Below are 23,505 nucleotides of genomic sequence, written 5' to 3'. Positions count from 1 at the left end.
ATGTCAGCACATTACCCCCTTGTCAACTTAAAGCTAGTACTCATGGGGCAGATAAAACTGTCACTCCTCATCTTGTTTTGACCAGTGTCAGACTTCCACCAGTTATACCTTTTCTTTACAACTGGTATTCCCTTGACTCGATTCCAGGTGCCTACAGCTGACCATTTAAACAAGTGTGATCCCTCTCATCGAATTCAGGATACCTTATGTAACGTGCAAAGAAGGGTCATATCAGCATTTTGAGACACTTTCTTATTCTGTACATTGTCTACCAGGAACACTTTGTTATTATGTACATTGTCTCCCAGAAACAATTTGTTATTATATACATTGTCTCCCAAAATGAAGCTTCTCAGCAATTTCAGCATTTCTCATTTTCGAGAAAGACACTCATCAGCAGTTTGGCTTCTCTTCTACTTTGGATGGTCTGCCTGGACCGATCTGCAGCTCTATGTCCAAGCACAATAATGTGCAATGAATATGTTATTAGTCATATTCATTATGATAGGCCCTATATTCCTTATGCTTCGTCACACACATATTGGTCACATTTTTAAACCAATATGAAAATTTGCTTACAGCTTCAGCAAGTGCAGCTCTCCAGTTGCAAGTCAGAACTTTGAGGCCCGAATTCACGAAGGTGGTACAAATGAAACCATGGTTTAAACCATGGACAATTTGTATAGAGCTCCAAGTGTCGCATGGCCTATTTCATTACGAAATCAGTCTTCTTGTCGATTCCGTCGACAAAATGTTCACTTCGTTACGAAATATTAACATTACGTCGATGAAATAATCATTTCGTTAACGAAATAAAAACGAAATTGTAATTTCATGCGAAATGATCATTACGTCTACGAAATGACTGATTTCATGATGAAATAGGCCATGCGACACTCGGCACCCCATAAAAAACTACGGTCTTTGTCCATGGTTTAGACCATGGTTTCATTTGTACCACCTTCGTGAATTCGGGCCCGAGTGTTTTTTTTTTGTTTTTTGTTTTTTTAAGTCAAGTACACAGACACACACAAAACCTGACAGATACAGATAAACTTTTGATAAGGAAACTGCCATTAGAACAAATTTTTGGCAATGAAGTTACTAATGAAATGTTCAAAAAATCACGAGACTTTTAGGGCCATTGAACAAAAAGAAAACAAAAATAACAAAATGTCAAGAACATTTCTGTGTCATCATGCAAAGCAAATGATGCAAAAAAAAAAAATCATAATTTGGAGCCACATGACTATCAAAATGGGCATTCTAGACAAGAGAAAATGTTGTCCAAGGATACAAGTATCCTGACAGAAAAATAAAGTAATATAACCTTCTGAAGTTCTGTTCTATTTTTCCATCTGATCTGATTTTGATTTCACAATTATAGTAAATTGTTTTTGTTTGACAGCTATGATTAAAAATAAAGATTTTTTTTTTTTTGCAGTATAACATAGCACTTTCATTTGATATCTGCAACCCCGATGTATTTTTGAAGTCTAGCTTTATGGGACACAGATTTCAATACACACAGTCCCATGCCATCTCATCTTACTTGTCTTTCCAGACATCCCAGTCTCTCCTCAGCCTGTGGCTTGTCATCGCACAAGCAAATGCTGCACATCTCTTGGCAAAGACTCCTTTTACAGCGGATCGGCCGAGATTTACTCTTGTGACCCAGAATACGCTCATCAGATTGCGCTCGACAAATACGAAATTACCCGCGACCGACACGGAAGGCACGTGATCAAGCAGTATCAAGTACACTGCAAACGTCTCTCTGAGCTCCCGAAGTAAAGGCTGGGGGAATCGAATCTAAGCAGCGGCTGGCTCGAGCTGCATTCATGGTGGTTGTCCCATTTTCTCCTTCCCTACCCCCATCCCCCATAACAAAAAGAAAACCTGGAAGCTGAGCCGAGCAGCACGTCATTATTCAGAGCTGAAATAATATTTTTGTGTTTGCCGATCAAATATTCCACTTTGCCGGAGCAGAAGACTCTTATTGCCCCATACTCTCAAATGTGGAGTGATCGAGACATGCAGGCGCACTTCTTCTGCATGCATTCTCTATAAACTGCTGCTCAGTTTTTGTTTTTGTTTTGTTTTTTCTCAATTATCTCTCTGTTCCCGCAGTTGTCCTCACTTCTTGCAAAATGAGGGCAATGTCAGAATATGTAGATCCTACATGATGTTTATGGTGAATATCATGTTGTATGTAACTTTGATAGTTAAATGAGTGAATCATCATGTGTTGGGTAATACAATGTTTATCTGAGGTGACAACTTAGATCACAGTTAAAAAAGAAAACAAATTATATAAATAAAAATGTGTAAGGCTTACTAATGAACTTTTTTGCATGTTTGCAATATTGTCACATACACATGTATGGGAACAACATGGCCCATTTGAGTGTGCAACACTGCGGAACATGTTCCTCTTTCTCAATAGGTTGACAATTTCAAGCACTTGTACAGCAATGCATTACGGAAATAAAAAATTGGTATGACAGAAAATGAGTCGGTAAATGTAAATATTAGATCTTAAGTTCTTTTCACTGGATCCATATATCTACAGCATTCGGCATTTCTTTTGTTGAGAGTAACGTGTGATGATTGCTTTTATTTGAATTAAACAGGAGTGGTATGCGATGCTTCTACATTGGCATGTTCTACATCGTTAGAGATAAACTATGTCACATAATGGCAGAATCTGTGTGCTATGATAACACTCAGGCAAGATCCCCCCCCCCCCCCCCCCGGTAAAAGAGAAAAATAACACAAACAAGCAAAACGAAACAATTGTGGAAAAATACTTCCCTACGATGGCTGGATAAATATCCCCCTTTAATGATAATCATGTCAGTACTGTGGACTACAAATACAGACATTTTTGTCTATTAAAGCACAAAAGTGCACTGAACACTATGAAATATGCTTCTGTTTAATTATTTTGAATAGAACAAAAACACAACACTACAAAATGTTCTACTTATCTGTTTGTATTGTTCCCATTACCACCTAGAAGGTATTGTTCCAACCACCACCTAAAATATTCCTTTGCAACTTCAATCACTATGCATGGACTACAAACAACTTTGCTCATATAATGAACTTGTCATATTGTAAACACATGATGCCTAAATTTTCAACTTTCTTTCAACCCTCTCTGACAACCACTGCACCACTCCAACCCCACCCCACCCCCCCCCCTCGTCTTCTCTCACTCCTGCCACTATAGAGCACACTCTATAACTTTTGACCATTCCCTGACATTACAACAACCCTTTGCTGGAAGGGCAGTCAGAGTTAAAGGGCTTTTTACACTTGTAAATTTTTGCTTTAAGTCCCGTACCAACGGTGGGGCTAGGGGGGGGGGGGGGCCTTAGCCCCACCGTTGGTACGGGACTTTCCTTAGTCCACTTTCTGTTTACACTCGTTTTTGCCAAAGTGGGCTAGCCCCACCGATAATCCCATACTATCTGGCCCTGCAAAATAGTAGGGTTAACACCGCAATTGCGGTGCAAAGCAAGTGAGTGTAAACAGAACGAAAAAATAATCCTGGGCTAAGCGACTGAGACGAAGTCCGACCCTCACTGACCAATCAGAAACGAGGTAATCAAGTGCTGCTGGTGCGTGCGTGTACGTGTACAGTACACAGCGTAATCATGAATATTCATGTGGTTTGGAAAGTACCGGACTAAGAAATACGAGTGTAAAAAGGTCAATTTTCTCCTTAGCCCCGGACAAGAGCTTAGTACGGGACTAATTGGCGAGTGTAAAAAGCTGAAAAAATTGGTACGGGACTAATGATAGTCCTGGGTCAGAGAAAGTACGGGGTTAAGAAACACAAGTGTAAAAAGGGCTAAAGTGTACTTTTCTTGGTGCTTCAACAGACGGCTGACATCCTGAGCACACTCCAGTTCATGCCATATTCTAAGCTTTGACCTCTGGCAAGAGTGCACCTCCCCATGCGATGTCTCTCCATGAGCTTGACAGGTGACGTGTGGACAGTGGGACGTATGGTTTTTACTATACACTAGCCTTGTTACAATCACAATATCAAAATTTAAAAAAAACTGAAACAAAAAAAAATCCTCCCCTCTGGGATTTTGACAGCCTGGGTCACATGGAATAAATCAAGAAAACATCCAATAGCATCCATTTCATTTGTGTCAATTACGTGGTCAGTTGCTGATCATCCAGCCAGTTAAAGACGGTCACCTGTCTAATGGCGTTCAGAGGACGACACTAGTGAACATGGACAGACCGTGAAAGCCAGATGATTCCTTGTTGTCTAATACTATTTAGTACATAAAAGAGTTGAGCCCGAGTATTTGCGGTACTTTATTATTAAGATGTTGGGCTGTCCCATGCAATGACTATGGCATACAAACTTTGGTATGGATCATGACAAGGATAGATATTAATGCATCAAGAATTTTGATGCAGAGCAATTTGCATTGTGCAACTGCAAAAAAAAAAAAAAAAAAAAAAAAAAGGAAAAGAAAGAAAGAAAAAAAAATTGCAGTGAAAGAATACTATCCCACAAAGTGATCATGATCTTTTAATCCCCCTGCTGGAAAGAAGAGGGAGATAATTTTAGACTTCAATGCAAATTTTCAAGTTTTCTACTACTCTAACCTTGATCATGTCTCAGAAAAATGAAATCAGTACCATTCAAAGAGCATTTGTATGTTCTTCTTCATGTTTGGGAAAGGGCATACCTGTAAGCTTGATTTTAATGAGTTCTACTCACAATCGTGTTCATTGCTATTTCTAGATCAGAGATGAGAAGGACTATGGAAAAACATTACTTACAGTACTGTAGAAAGAAACAAACAAACAAAAACTTCGCATTTCTTTCTTCACCACAAAACATCAGACAAATTGTATGCAAGTAACTTTTTGACTAGTGAGTTTCTTGAGGGCTTAACTGTTACAAATACTCAATCTCTGTGCAAGACATAATCTTAAAGGATATGCCTTTCATACTAGTCCAATATATGATATTTTAGCACACACACTGGACTGTAAAGTCTAGAAATATTTGCGGCATGGAATTTTCGTGAATTGCCACTGGCATTCAATGCATAAGTGTAGACAAGAACTTTTGCATGCATTTTAATTTCACGAATCTTAGCTCTAACAAAATTCTAACAAATTGAAATCCATGTGAAAATTTCTGGTTTTACAGTATGCTCTTACTGAGATTTTGAGATTTTGTTGAAATTTCCGCAAATCATTACGGTACCATCACACTGAAAATGTAGACAATCCTAGCATGGAAAAGTATCTCTCAAGACTTGTTTTTATGTGTGTGTATGTGTGTTGATGTTCCTTACACAGGGACCTCCAATGAAATTGTTACAAATTGGTGAGAGCAGCTACTTATAAGGAAGGGAAGTGAATCTGACAGTTGATCAATTGCACAGGATTCAGGCAATGAATCAAAATGAATCAGTATGAGGATTTTACAAAAGTTTTGGAAATTCTGGGATGTGCAAAGAGGGTTTCTACTATCCTTTCTTTTTAAACAGAGACAGAGAGTAAATTTGCATTTTGATATAAAAGGAAATGGCTCAATATGGATACAGCACAGGTTGGCAAGATTATCAATCTTTTTTTCTGGTCAGATCTCTCTAACTTTAATACCAAACAACAAATGTGATAGTCCCCTAGGCTGTTTGTTCACAAGCATGCACAAATATGGGGAACCATTCCAAAAGAGAGAATTTCCACATTATCATATATACTATGCCTTGCTTACCATCATAAAGCATGTTGTTGACAAGGCACCGGGAGGTAGTGCCAGCTTTGAAATGGATTTTTCTTTAACACACTCTGCGACTGTGTTTACCAAAATGTGGGCAGTATTAAAGGTCCTTAGCAACAGGCTTGTGAGTTCTACAGTCGATATCACGACGGCATATCGTAACCATAGCAGATACTGGCATTGTGTGATCGAAACCAACTCGTGCCTCCAAACGAGGGCGACTCGACTCCCATCCTGTTGCCAGGTGATGGCTAGTCACTAAACGAAGAGGGTGACGGAAATTGATCAATCAATACATTTCAATTCCTTTCTTCATTAGGAGCTGAGATGCAGAAAGAGGGAGAGAGAGAGACGGGCGCTTTTCGATGCATGATCCTATAATAGGGCTTCTAGCTAGGGATATTGTGTGACTTTCTACTGAGGAAATTTTATATACGGCGCAAGAGTTAGCTTAGATTCACAACGGCTTTAAGATGTACTTGACCTATCGATCATACACAGGGGAACCTTCCTCCTCCCTGACAATGCAAACAAATGTGAAAAGAGGGGGGGGGGGGAGATTTTAAAAATCGTCTCATAAAAAAGGTCTCCTTGTTTTCAGCGATTCACCTCCTTAATTTGTTCTTGAACTTGTTGCAGAAAAATGAGGCTTATGATCTGTAAGTCCCATGATGAATAATGAGCTTTTAAATAGGTGAATGACTAATAAAACGTGAAGGGTAGATGTGAAGAACTTTATCTGATCCAAGCTTTACATAGCGTGCAATGGATAATGCCAAACTCAAAAAGACCATAGATGGTGAAGTGTTGCCAAATTTAAGATATTGCGCTGTGGTGGCGAAACTTGCATGGCAACAGTGCCAATTAATAGCAATCCCCAGCAGGATCGGTAAAATTGCTCATCAGAGATTGTTCTAACTTTGCGTGAAGTTTGGAGACAGGATTCCACATGTGAATCCTCAGTGTAGAAAATGAACAATTTCGGTCAACATCACTTTATACGTGTTATGAAAACTCTTGCAACCACATAAAGTGTGCAGCTATGCTACAGTGGATGTCATACTCATGGTTAGGCTATGCAGACTGATAAAACCAACTGCGCATGCACATTATTGAGGCAAAACTAATTATTTTCTATAACACATCATAAATAGAAGGATCACAAATTTCAATGTCACAGTATAATAATTCTAATGACAAGCCTTCAGTGGGCACTTGCAGACATTCTCTCATTTATTATTATTTCTCCATGTCATTTTACATGCAATATGCAGATCAAGTGCATATGAAGCAGGTTTTTTGAATCTGAGGTTATTTGGTTACTACTGGACTTACAACACATGTTAATGCCTCATTTTGCCTTATAATAAATTCCTTTCAGCCTCTTTCCATCATTGCTGGCAGGATCTGAAGCGTGTCAGTGTATGCTTGTGTGTGTGTGTGTGTGTGTGTGTGTGTGTGTGTGTGTGTGTGTCGGGGCAGAATGAAAATTCTCAGGAGTTCACACTTGAATAGTTATCACTGGGTTATGACCAAGTAAACAGTATTACATTCCAGTCAAGCATGTTTTATTAGCTCTACCATCAACGTACAAATGATTTGAATTTCCTCCAATTACTTAACTTGTGTTCATATGAAGTCATCGTATAATACATTTTGTGAAGCAATGGTTAAGTATCAAATGATCTTTTACTCACATACTGGCAGTTAATGACAAATATTTTTCAAGGCCTAATATCAAACTTGGTATGTCAAGATAAAACTGATATTATATAATTGAGACTTTTTGAAACAGGGATAGGGAATTTATGTCACCTTCCATTGCATTGCATTTAAGGCTTGTCTGACTGTCTCAAGCATTATTCAAGAGAACATTAGAAGCTCATATACCATGTGATGCAAACAGTCTAGCAAATGATGAAGTCATTTCTATCTATAGCTGCCCCCATGAGGTTACCCTCACCAAGCTAGATGGCTCATCAGCTGAGCGGAAAAACTTGTTTAAAGGTGCATGTACCGCTCCTGAAGGAAATCGGGACTAAGCACATAACAAACATAATTTGGCATTTCCCAAAGCAAAGCACAAGTTCGAACATTTGCACAGTGCAAACTAAGCACACAAAACCTATATTGCAGAACTCTGCATACACACATGCAGAAAAAGGCACTCGACATCATATCACATTAGATTAGTTTTTTACTGTGGAATAGTTTATAAATATGCATTGTACTGTACCACCAGGCAGGGAGGAAAAAAGGAAAACCTGGTGTGGTGCTGTGTATATTTCAGCATAGAGTTGATTGGATTTGTCAGCTTCCTACACCTGTACGGTACCTCAACATCACCAACCTAATAAATGCCACAACCCATCCCCACATGCATAAAGATACAATAATGGCTACTGTCTCATGTATACATGAATTCATTGAGGGACTAAGAAAAATAAATAAATAAAATATAAGAAAGCGTGACATTATGAGATACCTTAAAAAACAATATGCATATGAAGGGGCTTCGGTTTATGTGGTTTGTTGGAAGATTCGGAACAGAAAGAATGATTTGGAAGAGGGGGTGGGAGGAATAGTGGGGGAACAAACAGAAGTAAATCTAATTAGTTCTGTCTGGATGTCAACCCAGAGTTCAGACCAAACTTCCAATTTCCATTCCTGATCAAATTACAAGCACCTCGCATTCTCTGGCACCTTGGCAGATGTACCTGCAGTTTCGCCGGCTCATCTTCGCAGCTGCCCAAGAGGCGTGAACTTTTTCAAAGACAATGCTGAAAGTTTCACTTGGATGGGGGGGGGGGGGGGGAGAGTTAGTGAGAATGAAAGATATAAAAGATCAAGATGTGTAACTCTGAATCAGATGCTGCACTTTCTGCTACAAAGTCCTATTTGGTGTACTCTTGTCCCATTTCCTCGCTGCTATCACTTCAGATGCATGTAAACTGTCACCTTTTGACAGGCCCCAACTAACTATGCCTTCACAAGTGTTTTTCTCATCTCGACCGTAGCAGGCAACCCATCCAAGAGTGGTCCCCAAATTGATGGACAGCAACTTTGTGCGAAATCAGTTTGTACGTCCGTCTGCCGCAGTCCTTCCCAACAGTGAAATGTCAGGAAGAAGTATGTGGCAAAGGAGGGAACAGATGAAGCCAAGGGCAGCATTCTATTGTGTGAGCATGAAGGAACTTGCCCATAATAGGGGTGAGGAAGCAGTCTCACTTTCACAGTGCATGGTATGTTCTCCCCAGGCCAAGTAGCCAACCCCACCCACCCCCCCCCCCCCCCAGCTCAAAGTTAAACATTTTCTTGACATAAGCCTTGTTACAAGACTATTCCCACTAGGTCCAGTTGAGGCATACTGAGTAATGCAGAGCACATATTAGCACAGAACTTGAGTAATGAGAATGCAACTTGAGAATCCAATGAACCTTGAATTTTAGAACATTCCGAAGTGATAAATGATAAGCCCAACATTAACAGAAAAAGTACTGTATAAAAACATGATATATTTGCAGCATGAAATTTTTGTGAATTGGAGCCGATGGCCCTTTTCGTGGCACGAAATTTTCGCAAATTGCCTCTCGCTTTCAATGCATATAATGTAGACAAGAACTTTCACATGCATTTTAATTTTGCAAATCTTGGCTCTCGCGATATTAAAACGCACGCAAGACATTCCTCGTTTTATAGCAGCAAAAAAAAAAAAAACTAGAGATTGTAATTTGTCATCACTGACAAATTAAGGTGATCCGATTTCTTTTTTAATCAATGATTCGAGTCGTGATAGTGCAAAGTCTCAGCTACAACATACTAAAATCTGAGAGAAATTCACCGAAGCATAAGTAAGATAGTGCTCGATAAAGAGAGTCATGTCAATTTTCACATCTAAAAAATTCCCTCCCATAGAGATAACACGTCATAGCGAAAATAGAAAATATGACCTTTGACCCCACTTTGCACAGACAAGATGGCATCTGAGCAAAAAGTGGTTATTTTATGAAATGATCCCTGTAACATGGTCTTTACGTGTGCAAAATATGGGAAAGATAGGACATGTATTCACCAAGATACAGGATGAAACATCTATGACCTTTGACCCTGATTTACATACCCAAGATGGCGTCTGATCAAGTCGTTGCTATTTTATGAAATAATGTTCGTGACATGAACTAAGCATGTGCAAAATATGGTGGTGATAGGGTATGTTTTTCTTGAGTTATTGCACATAACGTTGCAAAAAGAAAGAAATATTTCAATACATCGAAGATAAACTTTAAATTCAAGTAACTTTTTTGACGTGATCCCGACATCGTATGAAGAAACGAAGGGCACACTTACGATAGCCCAAAGTCTCAGCTACAACATATTAAAATCTGGGAAAAATTCACCGAAGCATAAGTGAGCTAGTGCTCGAAAAAGATAGTCATGTCAATTTTCACTTCCAGAAAAACTGCTCTCCCATAGAGATAACACGTAAACTGGTCAAATTTTACAAGGATACTTTCAATCCATTTTTACGAGGTGATGACGTCATCCAATCAAAACCTTGTAATTATAAATATGAAAGAACATTAAATAAGCTACAACATACTGAAAGTTAGGTGAAACTCGGCAAAGGATAAGTGAGATACGCTCGAGTGAACTTGAATTTTGATGACGTCATTTTGAAAATTTACTTTTTTTACTTTTTTAAGAAATTTGATGTCTTTTAATCATTTTTTCAGTATCGCCAACCCATGAAATGATATGTACAACTCATCAGCTTTCAAAATATGTAAAGAAAATGGGGTGTCACCGTCCATCCTGACGAGTAAAATCGGATTTAAATTTGGCGGTTTTTTGGCATTGTTGCACTGTATATCGCCATTGACGCGCGCGCGGAATTTCAACTTTGACGGGCCCGTATGACGTCATATTGAGTCGGATTGACTTGAAACTTGGTAGAAACATTCTATGACATTTCAGACATCCGATACGTGTGAAAAGACGGGAAATTTCTATTGCATATGAGCTGTGCGTGCGTATATGCGCGCGCGCGTACGCGTCCGTCGATTTTTTCTGAAATACTCCAAATGACCTGAAACGTGTGCAAAACAATTTTGAGCTCGATTGGAGCATGTTAAAATTTCAACGCGCGCGTACACGCTCGTTTACTATGAACGTGACTAAATTTTATGAAATATATCAATAGAGCTTGAGTTGAACTATATGATATGTAAATTTCATTGAGAAAATCCCTTCCATTAATGAGATACGAATGTGAACGTGTTTTCAGATAATGACGTCATAGTGACGTCATGGTTGACTGATCACAGTGATACATTAGATCTGTCGTCCTTATGACGTGATACATATATGGTATCAGTTTAGAAGTGATAGGTGAATGACTTTTAGAGTTAACCGCTGCACAACATTTGAGGAGAAAGAAATAAAGAAGAAGAAGAAGAAGAAGAAGAAGAAGAAAGAATCCGTACAGATACAATAGGTGATCCGAGAGGATACTCGGATCACCTAAAAATCATTCAATGCATGCATGAATCCCAACAGTTTCCTATCCTGTTAACTGTTTCAGATTGTCCCTGCAAAAATAGTGTCCATTATCTGGCAAGGATGGAGCATTGAATACTACACTCTAACATATTTCAGGATACAAAATTTTGAGAAACTACCATCATAGGTTGAGGGAAAACTCATCAAACACTGCCATTTATTTTTACTAATTTGAGCCCTGCGCTATTATGGGATACTGACGAAAGAACAATGTTGATAGAACTATGCAAATCATTAGTGTTTAACAATCAACACGTCTTTGGAAATCATCAAACTATGGCGTCTTATTATGAGTCATTAAACAAAGTTGTATTGATCACACCTTATGTTACCTTATGTTCACAGCATCAGGAATTTCAGGCAGATAATCATAATAATAGCAAAAAGAACAAAAATGCAGATTTAAGGAAAAGACTGCATCTGGGAATTACTTTTTCTTACTGATTATAACATTTGTTGAGTTTTTAATTTGTTCTTGTTGTTTCTTGTTTTGTTTTGTTGCTGTTTTGCTTGATTTGTTTTGTTTTTTGTTGTAAAATATCACAAACCTCATTACATATGCAGCAGACTTGTATTTAAGCTGACTTCTAATGGTGCAATGGGCTGGTGAGCAATCACGCATGTATTCACACACAAGGGCAATTGCTCTGCTATGAAGCAGTAATCCCTTCAATGTCTTAATTAGATGTGGATTCCTCACCACTCTGATGCACGTTTTCATGATCTCTTTTTCCTCTCTCTCTCTCTATCTCTTCCTGTCCCAGACTCCCCCTCTCTCTCTACCTGTCTAATATCCCCCTCTCTTTCTTTCTCTCTCTCCATCCTCATTTACTTTTTCTCTCACTCTTCCTCCGTCTCTGCTGTTCAATCAACCTTTTGTCACTATTGATATGCACACACATACACACACCCACAAACAATATCATGACTTACATCATCTAGTGCCCTGAAGAGAAGGATATTCTTGACAGCCTGAGTGAGACGGGCTCTCTGCTCGTCAGTCTTGGGGTAAACCAGCTGCACACAGAGAATAGAGAACGAAAACAGCAGGAAATGGCATAAGGTGAGATTTCATCACAAATTCATAGAACGTATTACTGTAAAACCACTCATACTCCTCTTGTCTATACTCACATTGCTTAAAAGTACGGGCAAGGCATTAATCATGTGCTACATTTGAAAGCATTTGAAAGAGCATTTAAAAGATCTAGCTCATTGCAGCTAAATGAATTAGAGGAAAGTATAACACACAAAGGAATTCACCTCAAAACAGTAAAGAGCATAGAGCATGCAAATGAGAGCAGATCTGAGCAGAATCAAACAAAAGTTAAGATCAATGTAGCTGATGATCATTGGAATCATCATTAATCAATTTTACACTGCATCTTATAGTCAATACTTTTCCAATCTGAATTCAACATTTTGAAACATAAAATGAAGCACATTGCATAAGTAATGGTTTGTAAAATAAATCTTTTGCTTTCTTTATTTCACCCACAGGGTGCATGAAAGAAAACCCTACAGAAGCCTAAAGAATAGTCAGTCAGTTACTTTGATACTTTGACATAATCATGGATAGAATATTGTCGATAAGTGCAAAACTTAGGTTAAGGTTAAGCGGAGAATCCCTTCACAGTGATTGTCATGTAGTTTTGAATCCTCTCATTGTTCTACAAGCAAAATACAAATGTACCTAGTCTCAAAGGTTATATTCCTGACAATTTGATTTTCCGTCATTATTTTGATAACCGCAAATCCCTTCTTTCATAATTAGACCTTCACTGAAATCCTTTTCAGGCCTGTTTTGTAGGGTTGCAAAGTCAGGTCAAAACTTGTTGGAACCATGCCTTCCTACATGGGAAGGTGAATTTGAATGCTTACATGGAACAACATTTAGGAGAGGGAGGGGCTATGATCACTATTTTTACCTCCTTATTTGTGTTGCCTAGCAAGGCTGTGATGGAGATTGATAGAAAATGGACCCATCTATTGCACTGTAAGCATCAACAAAATGAGGGCAGCAAAAAAAAAATAAAATTGACATTCAGTGGTATCAATCAATTACCAATGAGAAGTCTCTATGTTTACGAGTCCATTCCAGATCCATTGCCTGTACGTGAGTTCACCAATTGACTCTGTATCAGTGTCTGGTGGTTTGCAATATTGATGCTTTCTTACCACTGACATATGGAATGACACGAGTGATCTGTGGCCCTATGTGTATGACCAGTTTTCAAATCAGGCCTTTCATTTCATTTAATGCTCCTCGACTCTGCAGAGGAGCTACACTGCCGCCAGAGAAACTACTTTCTTGTGGGTTAGCATGCTCCTCGTCTGTGCCGTACCCTCATCAAAAAGCTTCCAATGACAGATTGCCATAAATATGGGGATCCTCTATAGGAAATGGGATCCTTTTTGAACACCCACATGGCATACTCGGATTTACCGTGGCTGATGGTATTCCACTTCATTACAGAGTCCATAACTGCATAATGATGCAGCACAGATACGACAGTAAATGAGAGTGTGATAGAAATAAAAGTAATGTAGGTGCAAGCTTTCCTGTTGGAGGTGGAGAGGCACAAGGGTTTTATTTCATACTTAATGAACCAAAGGCAAGAGGCAGTGGCAGAAAAGAAAGGGTAATCTAAAGTGGAAAAGTAACTGTGCTCACACACACACACACACACTTTTTTATTTTCATACTCTTTATTCAACTTTTCACTTGATATGGAAATTAGTCACAAAGTAATACACACAAAAAATATGAACAGCTATTGTACATATACACACACACACACATAACAAGAAAACTACCGTTATTCCACCACATTACTATCCTTAATTCCTATCTATTAATTTGCACATTAATGTGTCTTCCTTTTCCCTGCATGTCATCCTATCTCTCCATATTTCCTCTTTACATAAATAAAATTTATGCATTATGCTTCATCTTGCATTGTTCGTGCAATAAGAATGATGTCCACTCACCTTTTGTGTGTCATTATCATTGTCGGCCTCTGGATCATACTTCTCGGCACATACTGTAGTATAACAGATGAAAAGAACATAAGATAACAGTTAGAAATGAGTGCAAATTATTATGGTGCATGAACTTCCAACTCAGATTTACATGGAATGCACACTGCTTTCTTTCTAACACTGAGATGCTCATCAATATTATCACAAGAAGAAAAGACAACATCAATTTACTGGTAGGAGGCAAGAAGCAAAGTTTATGTGCAAGTTTTGCATGAAAATTAGATTGTAACTATTCCTTCAAAGGCATACGTGAAAAAAAAAAAATCTGTAAACCCCTCCCCCCCCCAAAAAAAAAAAAAAAAATAACAAAAAAAAAAAATATGAAATACAGATATGATCTTGAAGGATATAAATATTGTAATACACGACCAGGTGTTATCTTTACAAAATTCTTTGTTTCATTTATCAATGCAGTCTTGTAGGCTTGAATAAATTTCAAGCAGCTTGCATACATATCTCTGAGAATGGCATGTACACTAATGAAACTTCCAAAGACTATTGACAGGCTATGTAGCCCTCACATTAGTCACCCTCTGTGTGTCTTAATCCCTGCACCAGTTATCCCAGTCCAACCCATACTAATCCCTCTGGCCATCCCAACCTTGAGCCAGGTTATTGGGCTCAAGTCAAGCCTGACCAGGGCCTGATGGCAGATAGCATGTGACTGCTTGTGGATATGCTCTGCTGGAGATAATGAATGGATGAAATGAAGCCAGAATGATGAGCAGGGCAATCCCAGCCTGGGTATCTATGGCTACAGGGCTGATGAGTGCCCAAGAAATCCACCAGTGATGGGTTAATATGGCAGATATGCTGCTTTTTGTTCCTGCACCCAAGGTTAAATGAGGGTGCACAAGATTGGGAGTTGGCACTTTTACGACATCCGGTTCATACCGTACTCCTAAGGACATTATGTATTATTGCTATGTGGCACTGCACTTTGATAAACAAAGGGGTATGGTGAAATTTGGACTCCTGAAATACCAGTAGATCATGATGATAATGGTCAGTATCTTTTTAAATAATCTCAATCCTCATCTTTTTCAATTATAATAATAATACTCATTTCCAGTTATTTTCATTATTATCATCAATATCATCATCATCATCGTCGTCGTCGTCATAAATGTCATCCCTGCCACTGCTATGCATGAAATGCCTGTATGTGAATGTGTGCATACAGATCATGTAATACTATGAAACGAAAAACAGAAATCATCAAGCTGTTGGCAGACAAGATGTGGGGATATGGGGGAAGGGATTACTGTATCACAATGTGCTGATGTATACTGACCTCATTCAGCCAAAGTTCCAAGCAATATGCTGAAACATATGTCTGTATCATTCCTTATGAAATATGATTTATTGTAAAGAAATCATCTATTCAGTACACATGGAATATTTTGCACAGTGGAATCTGTTTGCCTTTTGGGAACTTGTATGAAAATAAAAACGTAAAAAGTAAAAAAAAAAAAAAAAAAAATCTTAGGAGATATAGATACAGGTTACAAAGCTTTTCTCATAGGGAACTATTTTTGTATCGATGTATGAACAAGAAAAAATAACTGAAACTGGCCCTGTGCCACAATTCTATTCTACAATGCCAAATTGAGCAAAAACTGAGTAACTACAAGCAGACATAATGATGAACAAAGACAGAGTTATACTGCCAAATTGTAATATTAATTGTGTGTAATATTAATATAAAATAATGTAAAATTGTGTGTAATATTAATATAAAATTGTGATAATAATTGAAACATACGTATGTGTATCCACTCCTCAAATTACTATAGTTTTGAAAAATTTGCTTGTAGATCAATTCTCTGCCTTAAACTGTCACCAAAACAGAGGAAAACAGAATTTGATGATTTCCCACTCTCATGTATTTGGATTTCATAGACAGCCATAGATACAAAGGGGTAGCCATTGGCACAGTGCACCTACTTATCATAATTTCTGCCTTGAAGTGGCCAGAATTCTAGTTGTGTAACTCACATCAATAGGCTTTCATTCCTCACTCATCCTCTCTAACCAACCCTCCCCCCCCCCCCCCCCAATCCAATGGTTAAATGTTCGGCACAAAATCGTTTTCAAGAAGTCCAGGTGCCATTTGAGAGGTTCTGGTGTCTCTGACGCATTTCCCCTCCTGCAATCAATAACGACTCTTCCGAATGAGACTGTGCCATCCTATTGCTTTCTGCCTGCCCTGCCAAAACAGCTGGTGAGGAACAAGGATCTCTGCAAGTCTACCGTATTCACATCGGCAGCCTGTCCTGCACCGACCCCAGAGCTGATGCAACTCGTCCACCACTTGTGCACAAAGGCTGTCAATGTGAACACTCACATTATTTTCTTGATTAAAGCGATGTGGTTTCATCCCGCATCAATACTGTCTAAAAACTAATCCTCATGCTGAGGAGGATTCACTACAGAGCCAATACAAGACAAAGCCAAAGGCTGTGAATGCATCTCGCATTAAAGTGAGGGATAAAAAAGTTGGCAGAGGTTGACAAGCAAATGTTGCCAACCTAGTAAAGCATAGTACCATCTTTATTGACAGTTTTTTGTTTTTGTTTTGTTTTGTTTTGTTTTGTTTTTTTATCCATGATATCAAAAAACAAATCTGAACATAATTCTGACTTCATTAATTTCATACATCAAGATTTCTATTAATGAAGCAGACAAAATTGAGTACAATAGATGCCAGACTTATAGTTTCTTTAGGACAGACTTACAGTGTGGTATCTACTGAAGTTCAGAAAGATATCTAATGCAAAGTTAGGAATAATAATAAACAATAAAGCAAACAAGGTTGGCTGTCCTCACTAGCAGCCTCAGCGACTAAAAAACATGTGATATTCCTCTCTACAGCGCCCTAGAGAGACCACAGGAAATTTTGTTGTAATCTTGGTGTTATTACAATACACTGCTGATGAATTTGTTATACCAGTATTAAAGATGGGAAACTTCCTCATACTTGCTTCTGGATGGTATTCAATGGCTAGAATATGAAAGCGCCAATCCATTGTTAGTGCTCAATTTGTGATAGACACAAGCTAACATTGATTATGTTTTGAAATGTAACTGATGCAAGACCCACAAAGAACACCATCTTGCATACTCTATAAGCTGTTATTTTCGTGAGGGTTTAATTTTCGAGAATTTAGCGAATCTCAGTTGGACCGCGAATTTAACAAAGTCACATGTTATATTCAAGTGCCAGTGTGAATATTGTTTAAGTCTTAAATGGGTTGAGACTGACATGGCATCTAACAGGGGCTCTTTCACATGGATTCTATAGCATTGGGGATCATACAGAATTGCTATGAATTTTAATTTGTTCAGCAATGCATACAGGGATGCTGCATGCAGGCATCAAGTACATAAATGGAATAGACAGGGTAACTTTGTTAAACTTTAAACACATCCATAGATATTGAGCTATTCAGTTAATTTTGTTTTATTGTACATTATATCTTTAACAGTTATCCATCCTGCATGAATAACTTGCTTCAATAAAAGGCCAGAGTACGACAAGCCTCTGGTTAACATGAACAACCTCTATTATAATGGTCTAATCATAAATTTCACAATATTATTTTGATTAACTGGTCTGTTACACTGTACACATGCACTCAATGAAACATGCATGTATAAATAGTATATTTTGCATCTTCAAAAATTTAGATAGAAGTAAGAAAGCTTGCTTGAAAATATTAGTAAAGTCTAGCTGGTTACTGTAAAAGGGAAAATTCTTGCGGTGTAGATATCTGCATGCATTTCGTGTGACAAAAAACTAACGCAAAGAAAATAATTAAAGCATGCAAATCTCTCTGCTTGTTATATGTACTATTTAGGGGTTGTTTTACAATCAGGGTACGCACTTCTGTCTCACGGGGGTGAAAAAAAAAGTTTTTTCGTATTCCCTGATTTTTTGTCGCTGCATTGTAGGATAGTTAAATTTAAATAATCTAAAAAATTGGAGCTTAAAGTCTTCAACTTTTCTTTTTATTGCATGAAACATGCCAGTGGTGATAAAAATCTAGCCCTCAGACCTCTGATACCATCTTACCACACCCTGACTAGAAATTACAACTTCAGGTGAAAAATTAACACATTTTTTGATAATTGAAGGATGGTGAATATGAAAGCAAGTCATGTTTTTAAGTTTTAAACACTTTTGTTCTTGAAAATTCATGATTTTCATGGAAAAATCCCCAAGGCAGTCACCATGACATTGAAGAATTAATGATCCTAAACTCCACAAATCAGTTATACCAGATTTGTTGTATATCCCCGATAGGCATATCAAGGGTGCTTTTACAGGCAAAGTTTGAATGCCCTGTGGTTAATGGTTGCCGAGATAAGTAGTGTCAAAAAAATCATTCGGAGAGGACATTTCTTTTTCGGAGAGGACATATTTTTTTGACATATAGATAACAACATAACAAATACTTTTAAAATGTTTAGCCCTTTAAATGATTGATGAAAATTATGATTGTCAAGTTCAAAAAGAACATTTCCTTTGATACATTTTATCGAAATGTAGAGCAATTTCACATCATGTGATAAACAAGCCATACCAACACCCCCATAAAGGTTGTGACAAAGAAAAAGAAAAGAAAAGAGAAGCGCAACCCATAATTTAGACATGCAGTTGTGCCAGATTTATTGGACTTCACAACACTTTTAAAGAGTTGTTTTACATGTAATCTTTGAATGTCCTTTGATAAGTGGTAAATGAGATATTAGAAGACCAATGTACATTGTGTATATGTGTACATCATTCGGAGAGGACTTTTTTGACACATAAAGATACTGTATGAAAACATGATACTCTTTCCCCTTTTCAATTTATGAAAAGTAGCATTATTTATTCAACAACAAGGACATATTTTCAATATTTTTTTTTCTATGAATTTCAATAAAAATCAAAGAATTTGATGATACTGAGAATCCCTGAAGAATACTTAGATTGGGCTACATAAATTACAAGTCCTGTAAATCCTCAAAGAGGCGAAAGTTTTAAAAAGTTTGTATCTCAGGTAAAGTATAATAATGTTGTGTAGCACCAGAGGTGTTTTTGTATGCAAATCTTAAATGCACTGTGGCATAATGTTTACTCAAAGCATTTAAAATGTCACTTTGGAGAGTATACCTCTTCTCAAAGAGGACATATTATTGACATTCACAAAAATTGCGCTCAAGATAGATGTATGCATAGAGAATGGGTGCAGGTGTGGCTCTTCATTGATATCTGCAGTTTACAAAGTGTCAGTAAAAAGTGATGCTTATGACTTTCTTGATTATCATATTGCATCACATTACAAATTAAACCCTATCGTGGTAAAACATGTTCACATAGTGTAAATTAACATTGTATGGTGTGTTCCAAGCTGACTTCTCTTATACTTTTTGAAATCCAAACAGTTTTTTACATGAACAAGCAACTTGTAATACTCTTGATATATCAATTATTTGAGATGCCTGCATGAACAAGTAAAAGGGGAAGGCATTTTTGTTTCATTATCTAGGCATTCTTTGTGTGTGCGTGTGTGATAAAAGCATTCTTTATTATGTCTAATTACACATGTAGTAAGTCTTTGAATTAAATCAACATGTATTACAAATAAGAATAATCAAATAGGCCCAAAATCCAAAATGTTTTGGACCAGTTTCCACAGAATAACATTTTGCTTCTAATATTTATATGGTTGTTAAGGCAGAAGGGCTCCTAATGCACTATGAGGGCAGAATTCTCAATTCAAGTTGTTTGCAATGTGAAATAGTGTAACCTATTACAGGAGCTTTTCTTTCAGATTTTATATCGCATGGATCATACCCAGTACATTTTCGTTTTTGGGAGCACACTACATTGTGCTGCAATGCAGAGTATTATGCATTTACACATGTGGAGTTTATTTATGATTCATCTGTTTTGTTGGGGGGATAGGGTAATTAAACCATAACCATAGTAATGTGTTTTCTGTGTGCTTGTGCATAAATCTTGGTGACTGTGTGTTTTCATTCATTTTTCTTGTTTATATTCCATTCATATGGTGAATGTGTCAAAGCAATTGTCCTCTCCGAAATGATTGATTCTGTGAATATAAATGTCTGTACAGCAAACCGAAGGACTCTGGTTATGTTCAGTGTGTGATGAACATCATTGAATATGATATACATACTAATAGAAAACAAAGAATGCTGAATGTTCCTCACTTCTTCTTTTTTTATTTGCAGTTTCATCAATGGGAGTTTAAAATGATATTATAAGTCAAAGGGGCATTTTCATTCAAAAGCATTCATATTATGAAATATGGGGGCAATATGATTGTAAAATGTTTTCAATAAATCATAACTCACTTTTTAGCAATATTTTGTAAGTTTGTTGCATTTAATTCTCATTTTCATTCATGTGTAACTACCATTCGGAGAGGACATTTTTTGTTTGACATGAGTTAAATAAATGAAGAAAAGCATATGAATAAGTCTTGATACATGTAAATGATAGACAACTATTAGCACTGATAATAACACAACTAGGATTTAAAACGTACATATTCCTGTGGAGTACTGAACAAATATGTCATTTTTCGGAGAGGACGCTTTTGGACGGAATTGAAACCATCAAAATTCAAATGTGCACTGCCTGAAAATTAAATGAGTGTGGGTTACACAAATACCCTGTATGTGTAGGGTATGAGTGAGACTCTGCAGAGGGTATGTTATTGTTTGAGTTCTGAAGTCTTCAAAAAAGTTATTAAACTGTTTTCGGAGAGGACATTTTTGGACGGAATATGCATATCAATCATGCTTCAAACCCAAATTTTTAAACTGTGTCATAGATATCATGACACACACAGTTTTTAATATCCACATTTCATTTGCTCATTCTGATATTCTATTTCTGTGTTATGGTCATTGGTTTCATAGATGTTCATTCTCAAATTTTGAAAAAATCAAATGAGACTGTAAAAACTGCCCAAATTGGCTCATTTTGACATATTTTGAAAATTTTGTAAGCTTTGTCAATTTTTTTTTCGCTGTTTAAGGTTGAGGTAACTAGGCCTAATAACATGCCATACCAGATTTTGTATTAATGTACACTGTTTTTTTGCTGGACGCTGATTATGTCCAAATCTGAAGTGCGTACCCTGATTGTAAAACAACCCTTAGAGGGACTGTACAGTACTGGTTGAGGTGGGGATTCATGCTTTGAACATTCCTAAGTGAGATAATGACAAACCTCTTATGAAATATGAAAGAGCATGTAATTTTAAGAAGGATTCAACGTTTATTTGATGAAAATTGGTTTTCAAATGGCTGAGATATCCCCCCAAAAAGTGATAATAATATAAGGCGACAAGCCACGCCTTTCATTAGGATCTCTTTGTTTCACCTTGTTTTGGGATATCTCAGCCATTTCAAAACCGATTTTCATCAAATAAACTTTTGATACCCCTTAGAAGTGCATGCTCTTTGACATCTCATAGAGTGGTTTCTGAATATCTCACAAAATGTTAAAAAGCCAAGTCCTCACCTCGATCAGAACTGTACACACCCTTTAATGTTCTCATTTTGCAAAACTGAAAACAACCAAAATTAATCTTGTCTGGCTGAGCATGAAAAATTATACAAAAATGTTTGCTTTTATAGTAATCTTTTTCTTCACTACTGACATATTCAGCTATTATTACACTGAACTTCTCTTTGACTACTTGTACATCGTAGATATCTTATGCCCTTTCGTTAAGAAAATAATCACATTTGCCTGTTAAAACGGGGAAAAAAGAAGAAATAAAAGGATCAAAGGTAAAAAATGAAAAATACACAAACAGGCCATACTGCATGAATAATGAATGCTCAATAAGTAATACTTCATGAGGTGTTGGAAAAATTTGAAAAACTTTTTATATCATACAATGCACCTGGTTGGTTCACATTATGTAGATATTGGCAAATGCACTGGATGGCCAATCTATATCAGTAAGGCCTCTGTCATACAATGTACATATTGTATACCATGTATAAAAGCAGAACATTGCAGTCATCTTCTTTTTTTTTTTCTTTTTGTGGGGGCGGGGGGGGGGGGGGCTTTTTGTTTTTGTTTGTTGTTTTTTGTTCAGACAATCATAACAGTAGTTCCTTTACAAAGTACGCGAGTTTTGATAGCAATCTTGTTCGGATAATGCCTTCACTCTGAAGGGTCGTCAATCAATCCCTGCACACATGAGACCGAGATTCTCCAAGGGAAAACGTGCAGTTGATTTGATGCAATTCCAAATTCTCTTGGTAAGGTACTGTATTTGTTCACAACAATTCTACAACCAATGTATTCAATATTGAATTTCAGTGCAAAAGTTGAGCAGAAGAAGTAGAGTGGATTCTAATAGCTTGTTGTCGTTGCTGTTGTGGTGGTACTTTGGGGGCCAGACTTGCAGTAAGGCTGGATACAATGTATGTTCTCAATCAAATCAATCAGATACGCTACATGATCGGGTACAGAATAGCTCCTCGTTTTTCCCTTCCCTTCTGTTTCTCATACGTTTTTTGTATTTGTTTAATGTACATAGCACAGAGTATCCATGAAGGTTAAAAAGCTTGGGGAACTGCAAGATTGTATCAAAAGCCAACTTAGCAGAGTACTGTACATACAAACAGGAGTCATACAATTAGCAGTACACAATACTGCTGTATATTGAGCACATCTTCCTTTATTATCATAATGTAAGGCATTTAACCTAATGACGTTCCATGGTAAAGTCAGTATTTATGGACCCTCCATTATCTAACACGGCAACCATACCACTCACTAGAAGTGGATCGTAATGCAAACATTTTAATTATTTGACTTCTCTTCTGAGGCTCTGGGGAAGAGAGTCAACAAACCCGGCACAGGAAGATCCAATAATGACAATACCATACGATCAGCACTGGTGACCCTCTGATACCTCTGTATTAACACTCGTCCACTCTTGTCCATACAAAAGCACTGCGAATGTTTACCGAGCATTTTCTCACAGCCTAAAGGAGTGTATTTTCCCAGTCCATTCAACTGTAGTATAATGTCTTCAGGGCTTATGAATGTCTCTGGTTTTCACACCATACTGGCAATACACACAAACAAG

At 37.4% G+C, this 23,505-nt stretch overlaps 1 protein-coding gene across 2 annotated transcripts in view; it reads right to left on the bottom strand.

The window, feature by feature from the left end:
- Positions 1-23,505, bottom strand: part of LOC140246143 (cAMP-dependent protein kinase type II regulatory subunit) — a 97,864-nt gene that overhangs the window by 58,601 nt on the left and 15,758 nt on the right. For both annotated transcript variants that reach the window (XM_072325580.1, XM_072325581.1), the window contains exons 3-4: positions 14,321-14,373; positions 12,263-12,346 (exon numbers count right to left, since the gene is read on the bottom strand). In XM_072325580.1, the coding sequence (XP_072181681.1) occupies positions 12,263-12,346; positions 14,321-14,373 (137 nt within the window). The remainder of the gene's footprint in view (positions 1-12,262; positions 12,347-14,320; positions 14,374-23,505) is intronic.

This window comes from Diadema setosum, chromosome 2 (genome assembly GCF_964275005.1).
Source record: "Diadema setosum chromosome 2, eeDiaSeto1, whole genome shotgun sequence".
NCBI lineage: Eukaryota > Metazoa > Echinodermata > Echinoidea > Diadematoida > Diadematidae > Diadema > Diadema setosum.
This window is presented reverse-complemented; position numbering and strand designations above follow the sequence as displayed.